Raw genomic sequence first — 21,746 nt, 5'->3', positions numbered from 1 at the left:
GAAAGTAAGCAGTGTCACATGCTGGGTCCAATTAAAAGGCTGAAATAAGCACGCTGGGGTTTCCATTTTCCATGGCTATCACACAGCATTTAACCTCATTAGAAATCTTTCCTGTTACCCATTCTCTCTGACCCCCCACCATTTCTGTCTTTCTCCTGCACTCGTTGAAACTATTCCTAACTCTCCCTCTTTTTATTCTTACAATACGTTAAACTGGTGGTGCTTAAACTGGTGTCAGGGGATCCCAATGGTAGGCAAACGTGTGAGTCCTCTGAGGGGCCTTAAGGACCAGTTGAGAACCCATAGTGTAATCTGCATATAGGAACTTCATCACTGCATTTTTGCATATTACAGTTGCATTAAATGTAAAGGAACCCTTTGGAGTTTGGATGTTTGCATTGATTTGTAAGAAAAAATGTGGTCTGTTCATAATCTAATTATTACATTATAATATCCTCAGTGCAGGCTAGAAAAAGTAAGTGAACCTCTGTATTGATTCTTTCGAAGTGGCAAAAGTATAGCTGCTCTCTGAAAAAGGGAAAATGTCCTATAGATAGAAATGGAACTATTAGGACAAATGCACTGTAATTATGCTTGGAGGCAAAACCTCATTCTAACTGGGAAGCAGTGTAGGTTGGGGCTGCTTTGCTGCCTCAGGGCCTGGATCCCTTGCAGTCATTGAGGAAACATTGAATTCAGAATGGCATTAACACACTTTAATCCTATTGAGACCCAATGGCATGACCTGAGCAAGGGCTGTAAGCAATGATCCCTTCTTATTATTATGCAAATATTATTTGCAGCGATGGTTTGGTAGAAGTGGTCTCACTTTACTTACTTTTTCTAGCCTGCATTTGACATCATATCAGTCGGAGATACTGAAGAAATACATTGATACATTTAAGAGGTTCACATATATTTCCTCTTGCAGCTGTAGTTCTTTTACATTCACAAATTAATGGAACCCGTATTTTTTGTTCTGTGGTTGTATCGGACTCCTGATCACAGCAGATATGTTCGAATTGATATTTCTAACTATGGCCCCTCTCTCTGTTCCTCTCTTTATCTATCTCCCTCTTCTCTTCCTCCCTCCTTCCCTTCTCTGTTTGTCTTCTTGTTCCTCTTATGTGGCTGGCATGAGGTTTGTCTCATCGTCTCACCACTGTGTAATAATCTCTCTGTCTTTTCTCTTTTCACACTCTTCTGTAGCTGCGTGAAAATGCTCAACCTGTGGTGAGTCCCTCTCTCCAGTCCACATCAAAACCCAAGGGGAGTGGACCAGCCTAGACTGTGGGCATATAGGCCTAGCTTACATCCAGGCACAGAGCCCGAAACAGTTACAGGCTTTCTTACTAATCAAAAATAAACAAATTACTCAATTAAAATGCCAATCAGGCTATGTGCTGCTTGTCTAGCTCAACAGAGGGAACTTCACTCACCATTATTTGTACAGGGTGAGGTGGCCTGAGCCAGTTACAGTTTTTAATTTGGATCAAAATGTTTTGGTACAGTTAGCAGAAGTTTAACACTGGCTCACAGACGGTGCAATATGAAGATAAAGGACTCCAAAGACTTTCAGAAGAAGAATGTATTTTAGACTGTGGATCTAAAAGCTGATTACTAGAAATGGCCTCAACCTCAAAATTAACTCGACCTCCAAATTAACCGCTTATGCAGAGACGTGGAAACTTCATTCCAGAAACGGTTGTAGTGAACTGTACCACTTTTCTATGTCAGTCTGGAGCTGTTCTCGTTCCTCTGCATGCTCCTGAAGTCGTTCACAAGTTCATCTTGTTGTGTTGTTGATGTCTGAACTTGTGTTGCTACTCTGACATTACTAAAGTGTGTGATCGGATGTGTGTCTGCTTACATGTTTTTTTGTTTTTTGTTTTTACAGTTTTTAACAGCTTCTTCTACATTCATGTGTTAAAAAAGGACATGTTAAAAATTAATACCTCCATGAGAAGATTTTTGTTAATATGTGTAACTGTATCTATTTAACAAAGTATGTTTTCTAATCTAACTTTTAGAGAGAGATCCACCTTATTTTCGTTGATGACAAGGAGGGGGCCCATCTTTATTTACCTTTTGTTAGAACTTTGGTACAACCGTGGACCAGTTGATCTAGATTAAATCCACAGCAATAATAAACATACAAAATGAAGAGGCACCAAGTTGTCCATGAGGACTGCATGAGTGCCCTATATGGCTGCCTGTGTGAGCCCATGCGTCTGATGGCTAATGCGTTGGAGCTGGGTCATCTGGCTGATGCTACATTAATGGCAGTGGAGTCCTAATTAGTGGGTTGATTAATTAGCCTACCAAATTGACTAGAAAATGAAAGAAATTATTTTATGCTGCCAAAGGGAGATTTTAAGTTGCAAAGAGGTGAAATTCTCTTCAAGCTGTGTTGCAAACACATCACAAATGGTTTGTACTGTTGTGGGCAGTATATATCTAATTTCCACCACCTTTCAGAAAAGAGAAGCTGGGTCTCTGGTTGAAGGTCCTAGATTTATAACATACACCAAAATGTCAGGGTGATGAAGCTTTGGTGAAGCACTGTGTACCCAAAAGACTTTTACTTTAACCAGGCTAATGGGTTGAGGCCCTTTAACAATAGATGCAGCTCCTCTTGTATGAATAGTGGTGGATATAAGTTATATGAAGTTTTTCAACATTCCACAATCATTTTGTGTTGATTTTAAAGCCCGTTAGCATAGCTATGTACTTTATAACCAGTTTGGTCCACGGCTGTAGCTGCTTCAGACTCCATTCACTTTAAAGGCTGTACAACCATAAACCATCTAATATGAAATGACCAAAAATTCTAACACAAAGGTAAGATAAAGAAACCCTTGAAAGTGGGCATTGTGGAATAAGGTGGATATACCGATGGCCTGTGCGACCGACGTATTGCTAAGTTCCTAAGTGATTGACTGACTGATGCTGGAATGGTCTGAAGCTAACCTGCTACGTCTGTGTCTTCAGGTGCTGCTGCTTCTTCAAGAGGAAGAGGAAGAAGAACACCCCGCGGCACAAATGATCCGGCAGCCCCTGCACCCTGCCCACTTTCGGTTGTTTTAAGAGCGTCAAATAAAGAAATTTATTCAAAAGAAGACAACAGAATGCCCTCAAAATGAATAGCCTCAAGGGGACTTACCTGTGAGAGAGATAGTGAGACATGCACATAAAACGTCCCTTGAGGAAAACGGAAGAATGTGGATGCCGGGCGCCTCATGGACGGGTTCCTTGCGTTGGGATATATACGCACCCATTTGGATCTCAAAGCACTGGAACAGCGTTGCACTCCTTTGATTGCTCCTTTTGGTCATGCTTCTTGTTTCTCTGTTCTTTATTTTCTTTTTTGTTTTGTTTAGTTGTGTTTTTTGCTGTCAGTTCTTTCCCTCAGTCCATCGTTGGTGGAGGTGGCATTATTATGGAGCTGACCTCTGTGATGAACCACCCACTTTTGGAGGTGTTTGGAGGGAGCGTCTTTCCATCAGTCAGAGGAGGAGGAGCTTCTTTTACGCTGGAGTTCACAAGTTCACACACATTGAATCTTCACTGAACCAGTGCACGTCTCCCTGTCAGCCAGTCTGTCCCTTTTTGGACCCTATGCTTATTATTATTATTATTTTATTTTTTATTGTTTGTTTCTTTCCCCCTGCCAACTGCGTTACATCATGTCCCATTGCTGCTGCTGCTTCTTATTCAAATCTTCGGCTTGGTCTACTTGCTCCTCCTGACTGAAGTCATCAAAAAGCCTTAGAACATTGATAGCGGCGCTCCTTCGCTTCGTGTACCTGTTGAATGGACTACTACTAAAAACGTAAACATCTTAAGTGAAAAAGCTAACTGTCTTAACGATGCTAACAGGCCTTTCTGTGTGGACTCTATATTAATGTAAATGTGTGAAATAGGCAGCCATGTGTAAAGTGATGACGAGGCCCATTTTGGTAACATTGTCTTCATGGCCTTCCTTCGACCCTTGTGGCAATGTGCTGCCTTGCTCTGTTCTGTGGTGTAGAGAGGTAGAGAAAGAAAGATTGAGAGAAAGAGAGAGAGAGAGAGAGGGGGAATGGGGAGATGGAATAAAGCATCGAAGGCCCGGTTCGGCTCCAATCCGACACAACCCGGCCTGGCCTGACCCGGTCTGACCCGACCCGGCACGAATGTGAGCCTCAGCACATTCCTCAGTTCTAGTGAATGGTATTTAAGCTGCTTGTTATAAAGCACTCCACCCACTACGACCTACCAGCCAATCATGCTGCTTCTCCTCTTGTGATATCGTATCGCTTTAACGTGAAACTAGCTTTTTTCCGTCTTCTATCAGCTGGAATTTCTGAGCTGAACTCGCCAGTGAAACTTTCTGCGCTTGTTTTTTTTTTTTTTTTTTTGCTTTTTTTTTGTCAGCATAACTCTGAACACATTCTCACCTCTCCTTCTATCTTTCTTTCTTCTTTTCTTTATTTCTTTATTTTGTTTGTTTGTTCTTTCTTTCTTTTCTCGTCTGCACCTAATTTCCAGGCCCTGCCCCTGGGTTGCTTGAATGTGTTTTTTTGTGCGTGTTTCTTTATGAAATTGATGATTATTATTTTTATTACTTTAATATTATTATTGTTATTATTGGACCGCCATATGAATGGATTTTTTTCCTGTTTGTTCATTATGCCAGGGTGGCTACTTGACATTCAGTCACAGTCTGTCTGTGGGTGACTAAACATTTTTAATGTCCCTGTAATGTATGAGTGTGTATGAATATATTAAGCGTGTGTGTGTGTGTATGTTTGAGCAAGCGCTTGCTCCTTCATAACCTGCTTTCAAGCAAGTGTCTGTATGGATGGAGAGTCTGGTATGGTAGGGTGTATAGGGAACTTTGCTCTGAATAACATTCGTAAACCTATAGTAAGTAATGGCTGTACAGGACGTGTGTGTGTGTTTCCTCGGCTCACAGCGCTGAGCTCCGACGCGCAGTAGTAGAAGTCTTGCAGGAGGATCTACAGACTGATGGTAGTACCCGGAGCACTGTCGTAAGAGACGCTCCAAAAGCTGCCTCTGCAAAACGTCACGGTTTAATTAATGCCTTAACTAACACTACACTACACAGCAGGGCCCTCGCCGCACTGGTGGCTCTGCAGAAAGACACTACGGAACTCCTCCCTTGCCTTTGTTTTTGTACTTGTGGTAGACTCTAGTGGTCCTGGTTCTCCAGCTCCACTGGCTCTTTGTACCGCAGCATATTGTGAATTCTGAACAGGCAGACCCTTTCACTTCAGCGCTGATGGAGTCAGCCATGTCATACCAAACGACAGAAAATCCAGATTGAGTCCAGATTGATGCTGCCTTTAAGTTCACCTCAGAAGCTTGTATTTACAACTTTGCTGCTTCCATATTGTAATTTTTGGTTAAAAACATGAAGACCCTGAGGAAATTGTGAAAATTGGTGAGTAAGATTTAACCCTTAAAAATAGTCCAGAGTTTCTTATAAATTAACATATAAGCTTGACTTGCAACTTTAGAGCTCTATGTTCAAGTGGTTGTTTGTTGGAATAACCACGAACAGACTGGAGAAAATTGTCAGTTGTCCCCACAAAAATCTACTTTTTACAGTTTCCAACAAAGATGAAATATATTTACATTTACTGCGAACAAAACAAGCTCAAAAAAGGGGAAAGTATGTATGTGATATTATTCAGTAGAAGTATAAGTAGCGTGTATGTATCTGATTGTTTAATCAGAGAAAAAAAATAGAGTTTTTATTGACACGCCCCCAAACTCAAAAGCTCATATTTATGACCATGGAACTATATGATTTCTGTTTAAGTGGTTTTGGTCGGAAACAACATGAACAACATGGGGGGCCGGGGGATATATATTTTCTCCTGAGATTGTAGTAATGCTCATATTTTGCCCCTTTTTTTGTTTTGTTTTCAGGAAGTGAGTGAATTTAACCCCAGTAAGAATTATAAATAGCATGTACTTTTCTGATTTTTTATCTTTCAATATAAAATGGGCCATTGAGTTTCCTCATTGTGCTCATTCATGTGCACTCATTTCAAAAATACGATATTTCTGTCGTGACTTGAAGGCAGCATGAGTCTAATTACTGTAAATCCGACTGCCCGTTTCGCATCCAGTCCCTTTCACACGTGTGTGTTTGTAAATGCTCTGGAGTCATGTGCTGGTGTACTGGTCATTACTAGAGGCTCAAGAGTAGGACAGCCCTTGATCTCTTAGATATAGGATGAGGCCGTCCGTGGAGCCCATGAGACAATTCCATTCACAATAGTAGGGATCAGATTTGGGCGGCCAGCTTCAGCTTCAGTCTTGGAGAGCTTCAGCACTGCACTGCTCACTCAGTGCCTCCTCCTCCTCCTCTCTACCGCCTCTCGCTTTAACACGACCCGCCTGATTTAGCTCGTGTAGGGGCTGCGGAAGAGTGCGTGGAGCTCCAGAAGCTGAGTTGGACAATCCTAGCTCAATTTGTGATCTGATTCCTGAGGTTTTGTGCTAAGAGTACTGTAGTCTTTTTATTTTTACAGAAAAATAAACGGCTTAATGGCTTTGAAGGAATGAAAAAATTATTCTAATTATAATCTCAGTGGTGATATTGCCTTTTCTTTTGGTTGTTGTTTTATTTTACTTCGGTGATCGCCTGTCCACAGCATAATTCCACGTTTGTGATTCTTTTTAATGTATAGTAAGTAAATGTGAATTGAAAGTGTATGGAATTATGTAACTTTATTTTTGTTTAGTTTTTTTATATCAATCGCCTGGCCATACAAATGTATGTTTGGGAACAAAGATAGAGGGGGGAAAAATGAGAGTGAGAGACAGAGAGAGGAACCATGGGCGAGTTGAACTTTGAACTGCACTACACATTTGGTTAACCCATTGTTTGTTTACCTAAACTGTCAATTGCCTGTACTGTTCTGTACCCTCACTGTTGCGCTGCGGGGGCAACCCAAGGATTTCCTTTAGAACCTTTTGAAAAACGGTGTGGAAAAGTCGTTTTAAATAGATCTCTGAGCGGCTGATGATTTATCATTATGATTAAAGATGATTATGATAACGATAACCAGTGTGCCCACTGTACTGTGTTTGTACTTGTGGTCGAGTGTAGCCATGAGGAGGATGAATTGCTGAGAGGGCTCGGATTACAAGGGAAACTTGTGACTTGATCGATGTTTCAGATGATCCAAATAGACACGCATACAAGTCATGGTCATATAAGTCGACACGTTGGACCAAAATACCTGTAACTCGTACCTTGAGAGAGGGCACATTTCCTTCTTTTAATTATTATTATTATTATTATTTTTTTAACTATATATGTTAATTTTGCCACTAGAAGAACTAACTAGTGGTGGTGGTGATGATATTGAACCGGACAGTCAATCACCAGGTCCATAAGTTCCATCAGTGCTGTCTTGGTTGGATTTGTTGAATAGGCATCATGTAGTGAATTTCTGTGTTGGGCGTCCCTCAAGGCTCACTTGTAGGCCCTGAATAATCATCTTTTTTTTTTCCTTTTTTTTTTTTTTAAACCATGCATTTATCTTCAATTGTCTTTCTTTTAGATTTCTGAGGTAAATGCTTTGTGTGTGTGAGGTCCCCTCTCCCCCTCCCTCAGCCCTCTTACCATGCTGGATATAAGTAGAAAGATACTGATTGGTGGCACAAGATTCAGATCTGAGGGTTGTAAAGAGGGATTAGAGGGAGTACAGAGGGTGGCCGCCATGCCATGTAATCAGTGTGTATGCAACATTACTGTGCATTGTGAGCAATATTTCAGAGGCTTAGGTTATATAGAGTTTTATCTTATGCTCATCCAGTGTGACATGAGTCATTTTGGTTCTAAATTATTTTGTGAAAAGTACTTGAATACTACTTTTACGTTTCTCAGTTGAAACTCCAGTTGCCGAAAAATCTCCTGTTCGTGTGTCGGGAAAGGCTTCTTTCAATGGTTGTTTTTGTATTTATCTTTCTTTTTCTGTATTGCTTATTATTATGTGCCTCCACAAGAGTGTTTAGTGAGGATTTAGTATTGTTTCATGATTTTGTTTTTGGTTTCTTTAGTTTTCTTTTTTTTTTTTTTTTTTAGGACATGTGATGCTTGCTGCTGTGTCAGGTGTGTCTGTGTGCTCGCTTAATGGAGAACGACTTGCTCTGTGTGGAGAAAGACGATTTATCCTGTCCCATGAGCTTCCGTTACCTGTTGCCAGGAGAACGCAGTGTCCGAGAGAATCAGTGTAGGAAAACGACTCGGTCTGCACTTTATTATTGCAGATTATCGCTGGTCTTGAGGACGTTCGGTAGATTCCCTCTGCCCTGATCCAAGATCAGTATTTCAGAGTTTGTTAGGGGTGCAGTGGTTCAGGTTTGGGGAAGGGACTTCAGACCTTGACCTCAAACTTTACCTTAGATTTTTTTTAGAGGACCTGGCGAGAGGGAGCAGTTTGTACCCGGGACAAGATTTGTTAGCGGAGGAATTCCAGGGTTTGCGTAGAGAATGTAAGCATACACTCTTAATGTGATACAAATAAAGGTGCTACAAGGGGGAGTCTTAAGCAATGCCCAATCTTAGGATCGGTTTTAACTATAAGATTTTTTTGGATTTTGGAATTTTGGCAACAAAAGCCTCAGTCCTCAGGTTAGAGGATTCTCAAATCTGATTTCAATCCATCTTTTGGGTCTCTCACAACAATAAAGCAAACAATGACCTCCTTAATGAGTGAGTGAAGTGTAGGAGTCCAATATTAGGGAGGAGCACATACTACGGTTTTATGCAAGATGTGCCGGTCGCTGACTGATTTAGAGATTTAGAGATGGTTTGAATCGGATTTGTACAAACACCTCTCAGTCTGAATGTTCTTGATGCTTAATTCAAATTTATACAGGTATTTTTCATCTCTTACAATACAAGAATGGAAAGACTGTGTAATTTGCTACTGTGCATCACTGACCAGTTCTGTGATTTTCAAACCACAACCACAGAGAAAATAAAATCCTGAATACCTGAATAAGTGCGTAGTTTGTACAATAATTTGATGACTTCTTTTGTGAGAGATATTAGAGTGAAAGACGTTTATGTTGACTTCTTTAAGCTTTAAAAATGTTTTTCACAGTAGAACTTATGGAACTCTTTTTTTTGTCCAGACTGAAGGCAAATCGGTTTTGGTAAGGTGACCGTCTGCACAGTAATTTGCACGCCCTCTGATTAGATTTGCGCATCAGTAAAAGAAGCATTGGATTCTGATTTGAGCAGCCAGACAATCCAGAGTGAGACAGATTTGTACAAATCCAGTTGTAATCTCATTTTATTGAACCTGATTTGCACGCATCAGATTTAACGTGTTCTTTTGTGGCATCATTTGAGGAAACCTTGGGTAGCACCTTTACTGTATATTTAAGAGTTTAAAGCGCCATCTGTTGGCCAAACACTGAAATTACAGGCCTATAAAGTGCTGCTGAGCATTGCAGAACTTGTTCCTTATTACATGGCTCTTGGTTGAGGCCTTCATAATGACTACTAGCTTGTGCTCTCATCGATGCAATGTACACTTTAACACCATCAGAACCTGCATCCTAGTTTCTTCCACATTAAAAAGCAGCAGATTTATTACTCCTCCTGACTAATACATATATAGGGTTGGGGGTGAAGTATGCTTTACCAGAGTGTGGCTAATAATGATTATAATGATAATGTTGAGCTTGTCCCTTAAAGCTATAGATTTTTTATTTCCAGTCGAGAAACTTAACTAATTAAACATTCCATTGCATTGCATAGCATTACTTCATGGGAATTTATCTTTTAAAGAAAAACACAGTAAACCGTACCGACGTTTAGGTGGAACGTCAGCCTTTCTGCAGGTTCTGCAGCTTATTAACGTGTGCATGGCTTATGGATATGGATATAGATGAGAAAGCAATGGTTAATTCTCATATGTGGGACTTTATTTAATATATTCTGGGCATGAGATTCTTACATTTTTTTAAAACACAACAACATATAGCTTCTGTTTCGACATCTTTCAAGATCAGCTTTAGTCCTGCGAGTAAAATTCCCAAAACATTTTCTTCTGGTCTACTGTATTCAGTCATGCAACTGAGTCATGCTGTTGTGCAGCATAAGCCTTTTCCCCTCTAAAACTGATTGATTTTCATTTTGTCTTCAATATATTTTACTGTAAACTGTTGGAACATGGATAATTTAAAGAGATCGGATTTGTAGGTCTGTATAAACGGCACATTCTTTAACGAACTTCATACCGTCAGGAGTTCGGATTGGACAGCGCTGCAATATTTCAGTTAACGTCATCCTTTTCTCATCACTTTCTATCCTCTCGGCATTTCTTCCACAAGATTTCGTGAAACGTGAACAAACTTTCTGTCCTCAGAAATAAGGAGGATCGTATACGGAGTTGTACAGTCCCAAAACCTCAACCCATTTCTGCTTATGGTTCCAAGTTTTCAACGCTTAAAGCATTGAATCTGAACTATTGTATCATGACTTTGTGTTGAAATATGAATGTTAATGTATTTGAATGGTTTCACTTAGTCAAGGGCTTCAATTGTGAGGGACCCGTCTCTGTTTCTCCAGTTTAACACTTTTTTTGTTCGGTTTTTGTTTTATTTTTTATTTTAATTTGCAGAAAGGTAAAGTTCTTGATCTTAAATGCCTATTTTCCTGAGCAGTCATATGAAGTACCACATTTAACCTTTCAAATTCAATTTTTATTCCCTCCACTCTTAAAGGGAAACTCAAGTTTGCACCCTTTTTTATGTAAAATAAAAGAAATTGTCTCAAACTTGAGTGCTTGTTTTTCTTTTTTTCACTTCTAATGCTCTGATTTAAATTACATCTAACCCTCTAAATCTGTCTGCAGCCGCTACTGAGAGGAATATCACAGCTTGGTTCACGCGTGACACTGTAGTTATTGGATGAGGATCACAATGTTGAGGTTGTAGAAGACCTAGGATATAGCTCCCAGCTACTTCTCACCAAACGCAGGTAACAAGAGTAACACTCACCAAACTTGGGTAACACTGGAATAAATCCACATTTAGGGAGATTACAATGACAAAGAAAAACGAGTTAAAACTCACACATTTTTAATACAATCAGTGTGGGTTTGTTACACCAATCTGAATAATTCTAGAGACGGTTCTTTTGAAAGTGAGATCCAGGAGATCAGCAGCTTTACCAAAACTTAAGCCAGTCCTTCTGATTTTAATCCTCCACCACATGAACATGATGGATTACGATCTCTAGTGGAATAATGTTGGATTTTTATTTCCTTCTATATTTATTGATATTTTACCATTTTAACTTATTATTTAACTTATTAATAAAACTAGAAAAGTAAAGGGAGACAATTACAAGATTTATTGCTAAAAAAAATATTGCTGATATGAATAAATGTATGTGAAAGAATGGGTTTATGTTCTCTACCATTTCACCCATTGCACATCAAATGATTTAGAAAAATAATTTATTTACCTTAGAGTAAAGAACCTTACCTTAGATTTGATATCAATTCACATTTATTATTTATTATACTTTATATAGTTGATACTGTTTCTCTTCCTCTGTGTCATTGGCTATCACTTTGCTTTAGCTTTAATAGTTTTAATAGCTTTAATGCAGAATATAGTATACCTCATAATGTGCAATACCTAAATGTGCAGTGGAGCTTTTTTATGTGCAATTGATGTAAATTATTGTTAAAAATTTTGATAATTGAGGTATTATCATTTTTTTTAGTTTATATTGTTAATACTTTTCTATGCTTCTGTGTGCTTTTCTTACCACGTGCTGCTGTAAAACGGGACATTTAATATATGATTACATTAAGTCATACATTTAATTCACAGTAGTTTTAATGTAAAATGTAATCAAATAATATGCCTTATGATATGCAATACAACTTTTTTCCATGTGCAATTGAAATATTCTCCAGGTTTTTGATTTTTTTTTTTATTATAGTCCCCGTGCTGCAGTAACAAAGGTTATTTAATAGTTAATTAAATTAATTTATACATTTAATTAACACCTCATAATGGGCAATACCTACATGTAAAAAGACACTTTCCCCATGTGGAATTGATGTAAATATACTCCAGATTTTTTTGATAATTTACAGTTTTCTGTTATTAATTATTATAGTCCCTGTGCTGCTGTTACACGGGGCATTTAATAGAGAAATTAATTAATACATTTAATTCAATGTAGTTTTAATGCAAAATCTAATCTAACAATATACCTAATAATGTGCAATACAGCTTTTTCCATGGGCAATTAATATATTATCCAGATTTTTTTTATCACTCCCATTGTTTGTTAGTTTTTATAGTTTGTTAGTACGTTGCTAATTTTTATACATCATTTTTTCTTTTAATTTTTAAGTGTTAATAATCACTGTGCCGCTGTAACACTCTATATTTAAATACTCGCAGGACTTTTATTTTGCTTGTGCGTAACACACTAACTTCCTGCGTGCCCGCGCACGCGTCCTTTTCCCAGACCTTAGCAAACATGGTGGGTTGTTTGTAATCGAGTAGAGACGCTACGGAATCCGCTGTAATCCTCCTGTTTTCTGCAGTATTCCGTGTTTTAAAGCACTAAATTAAATTATACACACGTTTACACTTCAGCCGCGGTTAATAGTTTGTATGGACACGGTTTTGTTTTTCTGTATTTTGTGTAAGAAAAGTAGAGCGGCGGCAGTAAAGCTCCGTTCGGTTCGCTGGGTAACTGTGTAACTCTGTAGAGTTTATAGAGTTCAGGGCTTTAATAAACATAAACTGTCGGTAACGTTACTGAATTACACACTTTATATATGTATACTGTATTAATGTGTCCAAACTGAAGTTTGCCGTTCCTTCTTAAACAGTCTCCTTACAGCCCAGTAGCAGCTACTGTGTTTAAGGGGGAACGGACTGTGCTGATGTGAATCCACCTTAAGAACGCTGTTAGTTAGGCTAATGAAAGCTAATTAAGCTGTGTCGCTCCTGCAGGGCCGCGTCAGGACCAAGACGGTGAAGAAGGCCGCCCGGGTCATCATAGAGAAGTACTACACCCGCCTGGGCAACGACTTCCATGTGAATAAGCGGGTCTGTGAGGAGATCGCCATCATCCCCAGCAAACCGCTCCGCAACAAGATCGCAGGGTGAGTACCAGCCCCGCACCCAGCACTGCTTCAGCTACAGTACCAGTCTAAAGTTTGGACAAACCTCTTCTCATTTAGCGTGTTTCTGTCTTTATTATTTTTTTTACATTGTAAATGTAATATCGAAGATTATATTAAAGCTCTACAATGACACATGTTTAATTATTCTGTAAGCAAACAAACCAGAATATGTTTAATACTTTAGATTTAAGTAACACGTTTATCTTTAAGCACAGATCTGCACACCCTTGGTATTTTAATCTCAGTCTTCATGAGGGAGAATCATCTAGAATAGTTTTCTCAGCATCTTGAAGTGAAGGAGTTCCTGGAGGTGCTGATCAATACTTGTTTCTAATATAGAAAATAAATTATGTAAAGAATAAAGAGAAACATTGAACAAGGTATGTCCAAACTTTTGACTGGTACGTGATTTTCATTGGACAGCAGCGAGAAATGTTCACATTTTACATTAAGTGTCATTTAGCGGAGGGTTTTCTCCAAAGTGACTTATAAATAGTGATGCATGTTACCAGTAAAAGGCATAGACGTTTTCTTTTTTTGTCTTGGATGTCTATGTATTTTGAAAATCTTGAGGGCCAAAAAAGGTACAGCATGATCATTAGAAGGGGGAGGGGTCCAGAAATGTTTAGATATTATATAAATTAGGGTTTCACACTATCAGAATTATTATAATTATAATTATGCCAATAATTGCTTTTTTTAAATCAAGTAATTATGAAGTTAGTGTTATATCGGGGTGTCTGTAAGTGGGAATTCTGGCTCGATACTATATGTGCTGATACCGATATATACAAATATACTACATAAAAGAGACACTAGACACCCTGATATAACAATGTAGCTTTTATAATTATTTATTTAAGCTGATTGAAAACCAAAAAAAAAAAAAAAAAAAAAAACAACAATTATTGGCATATACCAATATAATTGATATATAATGTCTAAACATTTATGGAAACCCCTTTTAATGATCTTACTGTGCCTTAATGGGCTATACTGATATAATTCTGATATTGTGCATCCCTAATTTTTATATGTCCAAATATGTATTGAAACCCTTTCTAATGATTCTTCTGTGCCTTTTTGGTGGTCAAGATTTTCAAAATACAGAGACTTATTTTTCATCTTTTTTTTTTTTTTTTTAAATAATAAATACAGAAAGCTTAATCAGTTGCCTGCTTTTGTCCACCTTGCCAGGTCAAGCTAAACTTGTTCTGTTTCAAACATACATTTTGTTTTTCGAAAAAGCGATTTAATTACTGTGATATTTTACAACCATAGGGTGGGCAGCTTGAGAGATACCTCAGCTAAACATGCATGCAGTATAAGTAATAAATCGTATTATTCCCTTATCTTCAGTCCCTTGAAGATTAAGTAGTATGCACAGGTTATTCCAATATTATAGGGTGCACATGACATTCTCTGTGCATTTAATCTTCATAAAGTGACATAAATTCACTGAGAATTGTATTAGCTATTTATTAATGCTGGCAATGCTTTGTGGCTGCAGCTTAAGGTATGCAATTATGCAGATACAGTCAGAAAAGACCTTGAAAATGGACTTAAATTTTTTAATACAAATATATTTGTATTGATTTTCTTTTACTCTCAATGTAGCTGCTGCCACATTTAAGGTGGAAGTACAAACTTGGGGGGGAAAAATGCTAAGGCTTGTTTGCTAAACATTACTGAGTTAAACATTTACTTGAAACATTGAGTGTGAGTAAGAGAGAATAAAAAATAATGTAGAACCAACTAATTCATAACTAATTTTTTTATTTCATTTTTTTATTTAATCTCTCTTAATTGATTATTTGTTGCTCTAGAAAATGCATCCAGTGTGCATAAGCTCTGACTTTTGTTTTGTTGTAGGTTTTATCTTTTTTTTTTTCTCTCTTCCCTATAAAATACAAAAACATGCACCTCTGGGATATAACGGGATTAGTAACGTGTTTGTGTGATTCCTGTGTGCAGATATGTGACTCATCTGATGAAGAGAATCCAGAGAGGTCCCGTCAGAGGCATCTCCATCAAGCTCCAGGAGGAGGAGAGAGAGAGAAGGGACAACTACGTTCCTGAGGTCAGTAGTTACAACAGCTGCTGTTTAAACAATCTTAATTTTGATTAGATTTGGGGGAAACTTTTGTGTTTTGTTAGAATTGTAGATTAATATACAATTTGTAGTCCCCCTCCTTCTAAATCACAGTAAGTTTAAATCCTCTACAGAAATTAGAATTTATTAGTTCTTATTTGCTTTATTTAATATTTTTAGTTAAACAAAAACAGGCAAACTTGAGTTTATTTAAATGTACAGATAAATGCCACCTTTTAATACTTATTTTTTATTATAGGATTTGATCACTTAAAAAATTAAAAGCAATCTTTTGTATAGAACCACACAGAATCCACAAGAATCGTCTTCCTATAAGAGACTCACTTAACTAGAAATAAATAAATACATAAATGTAAGTAAAGTATACTCTAGGCTTATTTGAACATTCAAAGTTTAATATTTAATGCTTAAGTAGGCATTTTTTAGATTGCTTTTTGTCTTAATAGCAATCCTGTCCTGGTTTGTTTTGCTCATTTTTTCTAACATGGTAACGTAGAGCTGAAAAATAATTTAATATCGACATTAATCACAATATAATAAATCACATATGTAGTCCCATATTTTAAAACTAGTGATTTATATCTGGGTTTGGTTTCTTGTCCACATGAGAACACTGTTTTGGTGATGACTAAATGGAGCTCTCTCCAAGGTGGAGATTTTTGAAAGCTCTGGTTTCAGTGTGGATAGGGAATTAAATTGGAGATTTATAAAAAGGCTATTGTCACAACTTCTGCATGTTTCTGGTTAAATCTTAAAACATACACAGCACACTAGATTTCTGTTGGAATAAAAAATGTGAATAACATTAACCATTGTGTAGAAATGATGTGGTATATGTTATGCTTGATTGTTGTATGATAGATTTAGTAGCTGTACTTTTCTGACTAGTAACACTATTTAGAGTTTTATTTGGGATTGAACCATTGTTTCTGTGTGATACTATCACCCCATGCAGGAGTAGCATATAACAGCATATAACACACAGTCAAATGAGGAGTACAAATAAATGTTTATTACTTCACAGGATGGTTGTTGTCTTCATGCAGCTGTTTGGTGATAAGTTTCTGTTGTGTATTTCAGGTCTCTGCTCTGGACCAGGAAATCATTGAGGTCGATACTGACACCAAGGAGATGCTGAGGATGCTGGTAAGATTTTTTATAACACCCTTAGCTAGTCAAAGAACACATGTTTCACACATGTTACAGATACCCCTCTGGACCAGTATTCTTCAGAGTCCTATTCTAGTGGCAGTATTCCTCTACAGGGACTAGGCGAGCTGACTGCAATGTAAAGTAGCTTAGTGTTTTTATTAGTTGTGTCCAAACATCTGGACATAGTCTATTCAGGAGTGCTTTAAGTGCTTAAGCATTTTCATTATTGTCTGTATGTCAAACCGAAATGTACTTCTTGGCTGCATCCAGGTTTAACATTGCAGGTGCAGAGTTTATGTACCAGTGTAAAAAGAGTTTTGTTATTACCTGTAGGTTCATTTGAAAAGTTCACTTCATGATGTTCCAAGTTATTTCTTCAACACTTTTACTCACAGACCATCACTGTCTTGCATGTACAATCACCCAGTCTCACACTCGCTTAGACTTTCTTGCACACACATTACAGTGAGTCTAAAAATCTGTCTCAAACTTTATAAATCATAACACAAGTCAGGCACGTTCTAACAGTTTGAGAATATCTATTAGAAAACTTATACTAACTAACCTTCTTTTTTTTTTTTTTTTAACAGGACTTTGGCAACCTTCCCAATCTGCAGGTTACCCAGCCCACCATTGGAATGAACTTCAGAACTCCCAGAGTCTAAATCTGAATAATAAAGAACACTGGTAAAAAAAACACAAGACTATTGCTGTGTTCATTACAGTAAAGTGAGTGAGTGAGTGAGAGTGTGTGTATATGCACGCATACACACATTTTATTTTATTTTTTACACTAATAACAAACTTCACACTATATTGGTAGAACGCTGAGAACCCTGACCTTTAAAACAAGGCAATGACAACAACACTGTTTTTACACACGATACCTTCAGTTAGTTCTCTCCCTGCTGCCATCAAGAAATCAAATCATTATAATTTGACTGACAAGCACAAACAACAGACAGGATCGGGGAACAGCCCAAAATATATATATTTTTTTTTTTCTCAGCAACAGCTGGAATTCATGCTCCTGTATTTTACTTATTCACGTGTGCTCATCAGTCAACTCACTGTCAGGGCCCTCACAATTCTACCAATATGTGGAGCCAATAGTGATTCCTTAGTATGAGCAACATTTTATGCCTTTTGGAAGCATCAGCTAAAAGCTGATGGTGAATGGTTGTCTGCTATTGGTGAAAAACTTGTAAACATTATCGTGTTTCACTACCACGCAAGTCAATTTTATACCTGATTTCTCCTTTAATTCACCTAAAATCTGATTGTGCTTGGCTATGGAGATAACCTACTTTAACCCATGTAGTGTTCTTACCTTTTAAAACAGCCCAAGGACTGTACTGATGAATCACCATCTTCAGATCAATGTAACGTGATGCAGTTTTACACAAACTACAGCACACACAATTGCTGCAGCTGACTTAAACACAAAAACACAGCCAAAAAAAACAAAAACACAGCATGCATTATTTTTCAGAATTCAATTTTTTAAAAAAGCCACAGAGTATTCTACAGACAGCAAAAAGATATTTGTACAGAAATAAGCAACAAATGGAGAATTCCTCATCTGCAACACTGTAAAACCTGTCGCTCAAATACCATTTCAGAGGCAAAACAGAAAGAAAATGAAACAAAAAATGAACAAGACCAGCTGCCTACCGCTAAGCTATGACACTACATTACACAAATATAGCTTTCAATTCAAAACACAGGATATGTAAGAAATGTTTTTTTTTCCCCCAAAGTCGTTGAAAAAAGTGCAATAAAGGTTTAGGTTGACTGTCTACAACTGTATTAGTTTATCCCAAACAGGTCATGTTCCTACATTAAAACCCCATTCCTTACAGTCATACTGACATTCAAAAAGATGAGCAGAAGATGAGACATGATAGTAAGAAAAAAGTAGAGCAAATAATTAGAATTGCTGTGATTTTCTTTTTTTCTTTGGGTAAAAGGGCAGAAGGGGAACGGCTGTTTTTTTTTTCTCTTTTTTCCTTTCACATTGAAATTCCATACAGAATAAGGTATTTCTTCATATAAAACAGCTATGTTACAATAGAAAGAAACAAAAAAAAGCACGGGGGGGGAGAGAGAACTTTGACTACACTACTGTTTAAAAGGTTAATATTATCTGCAGTTAGGCCTGTCACAATAATAATGATTATGTCAGTGACATACAATTTCTGGACATAACTGCATTAATTTTTTGCATTATAATGCAGAATAAATGCATTACTATTATGCATTTACATATTATTGTTATATCGGTATCAAAAAATGTTCTTCAAATGATTAACATTTATCATTTATGGCAATTATTTCTTGGACAATATATCATCCAAAAAAGAAAAATACATATCGTGACAGGCCTATTTGCACTTTACATTCTAAAGTGCTGTGAATGTGATCGTACACATACAGAGCAAATTCGTACAGATCTCGTAAGCGTACCTATTCCCATTGAGAGAGGAGCTGTAAAATGAGTCCAGCACTGAAAGAGAAAATTCCTCGATGTAGAGTATTACTGTCTATACTGCATATTCCTATGTAACAGATCCGCACTTCTTCCGTTCTGAAGTATTGAGGTCCTGAATGAATGAAAAAACACGCTGGAATTTGCGTACGCACCTGGAAACCTGTAGTAGAACAGTAGAAACTTCGTACCAGCTAAACTGAGTTCAGGGAGTGGAGGAGTCAGTATTACATTATGGGAATGCTACCGCAGGCTAGCATTCATAAGGCTTTATTAACCTGCTCTTATAAACATTTATAGAGGCTTACTGCATCAACAACCAGTGCATCATGGGCACCTAATGCTTCTTGGGAATAATGCTGCATGTTCCATTTGGCTCAGAAGTTGAAAACAATAATCACACCCAAGTTAACCATTTAAACGTATCTCTAAGAAACTAAAGATAATTTAAGGACTTTAGAGTTTTACCACAATTGGTTTGTCAGCTATTGTCAGTGCATACAGTACACTGTAAACCCTGTAAATTAGTTATAAAATAGTGAATATTTGTGTGCACTTAAAGATCTCTGTTTGAATGTATGTGTTGGATTAGCTTATACAGGTTAATCTGTATTTTCTATTGGCTTCTGGCACCATCTATTTGTGTCCCCCAGTTACAAGTTAGGTAAACTTGTAGATCATATATTATGATTAACTGTCTGGCCTGTTGTAGGCTGTAACAACAAGTAATGTTAACATAGTAACAACTATAATGTTAACTCTAGAGCATTTTATTTCAAATCTGTATTTCACTTTAGTTACATCAAAAGAATGACTAAATATACATTTATTTTACTCACTTGAACATTCAAAGTAGAATTATCATACTAAAACTACTTGACATGATTGATAACAAGAAAATAAAAATCAATGAAATTATGAAATTAAATTTAGACGTAATAACTAAACTAACTTAACTAAGTTTTTAGTAAACATTACTTCACATTCATTATTAAGGCAACCAGTTTCTTCAAATATTTTAAGTAACTTCAGTTTATCTAGGCTTACAGTGTACTGTGTGTACCACTGACTGATTTAACGAGACACAGATTGATAGAGGTATGATGCTTGTGGAGCCATCCCCAATGCAAAAGTCTTACTTGAAACACTAAAATTCCAACATCCAAGTTCAAATGGAACGCAGCACAAGTAATGCCTTTATAAATGTATAAGTGTGCACTATATCATGAGCGAGCGCTCCCTCCGTAACTGCACAGTACCAGAGCAGAATATAACAAAAACATAAGGCAATATAAGGAACTCCCGTTAAAAAATATAAACAAACAAACAAACATAATGTTCGTACCCAGGTCAAAGCAATGCTGCACAATTCGATATCCGGTCGACCTGTTGGTTTCAGAATAAAGAGTACGGACTCTACCAGAGCAGCACGCTCTGGGAAGCAACGTCGCTGTTTTTAAGGAAAATAATACAAATAATAAACAAAAAAAAGGATGAGGCAGTTTTGAACTTATATACATATCTATAAGTGTATATGTATATAAAACAATACAAAAATTACTTTTAAAAAATAATAAAGAAAGAAAATGGCACAATATATGACATACAATAAAAAAAGGGAAAGATCGTTCAATTAATGCTTAATACAAAAATGAGTTACGGAAATAAAAAGGACAACGTCCGACGTTCACCTCACTGTGAAGTAAGGAGGGGGTGGGGCAATATATATATTTATATATAGATACAAAAACGCACAAAGGAAAGACACGAATGAAACACTGTAGATTGTGCCGTTTGAGCACCAACACGAACACCAGCATACTGTAATCTTCTGATTTTTTCCGTTTTTGTTTTCGAATAACAAAATGGTGTCTTCCGGAGCGCTGTCCGTTAGCGAGGAAAAGGGAAAAATAGACAAAGGGTACCGAACTTTTCTGTCAAGAGGGGAAAAAACAGTGTCCACACAGAGAAAAATCTTCTTCAAACGATGGCCATTTCCTTCCTGAGAGTTAGCAAGGCAAGCCAAGTGTTCATACGTTTAGTTCGTTTTCGTCTTTTCTCACTTTCTCTCTCTTTCACGCTCTCTTTTGCTCCTTCTTCGATTTATGAAGGACTTGAGGAGGAGGAGTCCGTGCCTCGGTGGCCCTCCCTGCATGGGTAATATTATGCGAGGGTGTTTTTTTATTTTGTCAGTGTGTGTTTGAGTGTGTGTGTGTTGTGCTCAGGCTGTTGTGATGGCGTTTAGGTCCTTCATTAAACCCTCCAGGTGGGCCATTTCCTCCGACAGCTCGTCCGTCTCGTAGTTCTGAGGAAGAGGAAGAGGGTTACTGCGGGGGGGCAGGGAGGGGTGGGGAGGTTTCAGGCTTGGGAGATTATGGAAGAGGGCGGGGCTTGGGAGTACGGGCGAGGGCTAAAAGGGGCGGGGCTTTGGGATTAGGTTTGGAGATAGGCGGAGCTGCTTTGGGGTGAATTGGGTTAAGGTATGAAGAAGGAATTCAAAGGTACTGCAGAGCAAAAGCGGCATCCAGAAGATGGAGATGAAACATCCGCAGGCACGAGCGATGAGAAAACGAACGTAATGGGGTTGTTTTTTAATCATCGATGCAGGACGAATATTAACATGCAGCAAGTAAATGCAAAAAAATGAATAAAAATCATGCAGCAATAAATGCAGCATTATCAGCAGCCAACAAGTATCAGAGTTAAAAGGGAAAGAGAGCGAAGTGCAGAGATTTGAGAGAGGAAGATAAACCAGATTAGAATCATTTCTGAAATGCAAAAAACACACAGAGCATCT

General features: G+C 37.6%; 3 protein-coding genes across 25 annotated transcripts in view; 2 read left to right on the top strand and 1 right to left on the bottom strand.

The window, feature by feature from the left end:
- csnk1g1 (casein kinase 1, gamma 1) overlaps positions 1-11,281 on the top strand; it is a 50,419-nt gene extending 39,138 nt beyond the window's left edge. For 2 of the 5 annotated variants that reach the window (XM_049465488.1, XM_049465485.1), the window contains 2 exons: positions 1,210-1,233; positions 2,992-10,814. In XM_049465488.1, the coding sequence (XP_049321445.1) occupies positions 1,210-1,233; positions 2,992-3,046 (79 nt within the window). In that variant the 3' untranslated portion in view covers positions 3,047-10,814. Of the gene's footprint in view, positions 1-1,209; positions 1,234-2,991; positions 10,815-10,892 lie in introns of those variants that run through there. The other 3 variants (XM_049465489.1, XM_049465486.1, XM_049465487.1) reach the window with 2 other exon arrangements.
- A 1,209-nt stretch (positions 11,282-12,490) lies between these two features.
- Positions 12,491-17,181, top strand: rps17 (ribosomal protein S17). Its single transcript, XM_007231841.4, has 5 exons — positions 12,491-12,544; positions 13,024-13,175; positions 15,171-15,276; positions 16,390-16,455; positions 17,052-17,181. The coding sequence occupies exons 1-5, from the start codon at positions 12,542-12,544 to the stop codon at positions 17,124-17,126; spliced, it is 402 nt and encodes a 133-aa protein (XP_007231903.1). The 5' UTR covers positions 12,491-12,541; the 3' UTR covers positions 17,127-17,181.
- A 761-nt stretch (positions 17,182-17,942) lies between these two features.
- Positions 17,943-21,746, bottom strand: part of neo1a (neogenin 1a) — a 183,115-nt gene continuing 179,311 nt past the window's right edge. For 18 of the 19 annotated variants that reach the window (XM_022670009.2, XM_022670023.2, XM_022670021.2 and 15 more), the window contains one exon: positions 17,943-21,254. In XM_022670009.2, coding sequence (XP_022525730.2) covers positions 21,171-21,254 — 84 coding nt within the window. In that variant the 3' untranslated portion in view covers positions 17,943-21,170. Of the gene's footprint in view, positions 21,454-21,746 lie in introns of all 19 variants that reach the window. The other variant, XM_022670020.2, reaches the window with a different exon arrangement.

This window comes from Astyanax mexicanus, chromosome 16 (genome assembly GCF_023375975.1).
Source record: "Astyanax mexicanus isolate ESR-SI-001 chromosome 16, AstMex3_surface, whole genome shotgun sequence".
Lineage (NCBI taxonomy): Eukaryota > Metazoa > Chordata > Actinopteri > Characiformes > Acestrorhamphidae > Astyanax > Astyanax mexicanus.
This window is presented reverse-complemented; position numbering and strand designations above follow the sequence as displayed.

What these genes read in the sequence shown, in the direction of transcription:
- rps17 (XM_007231841.4), top strand. An exon ending in GGGACAACTACGTTCCTGAG is followed by an intron (nt 15,277 to 16,389) that starts GTCAGTAGTTAC and finishes TGTGTATTTCAG; the next exon opens with GTCTCTGCTCTGGACCAGGA. An exon ending in AGGAGATGCTGAGGATGCTG is followed by an intron (nt 16,456 to 17,051) that starts GTAAGATTTTTT and finishes TTTTTTTAACAG; the next exon opens with GACTTTGGCAACCTTCCCAA.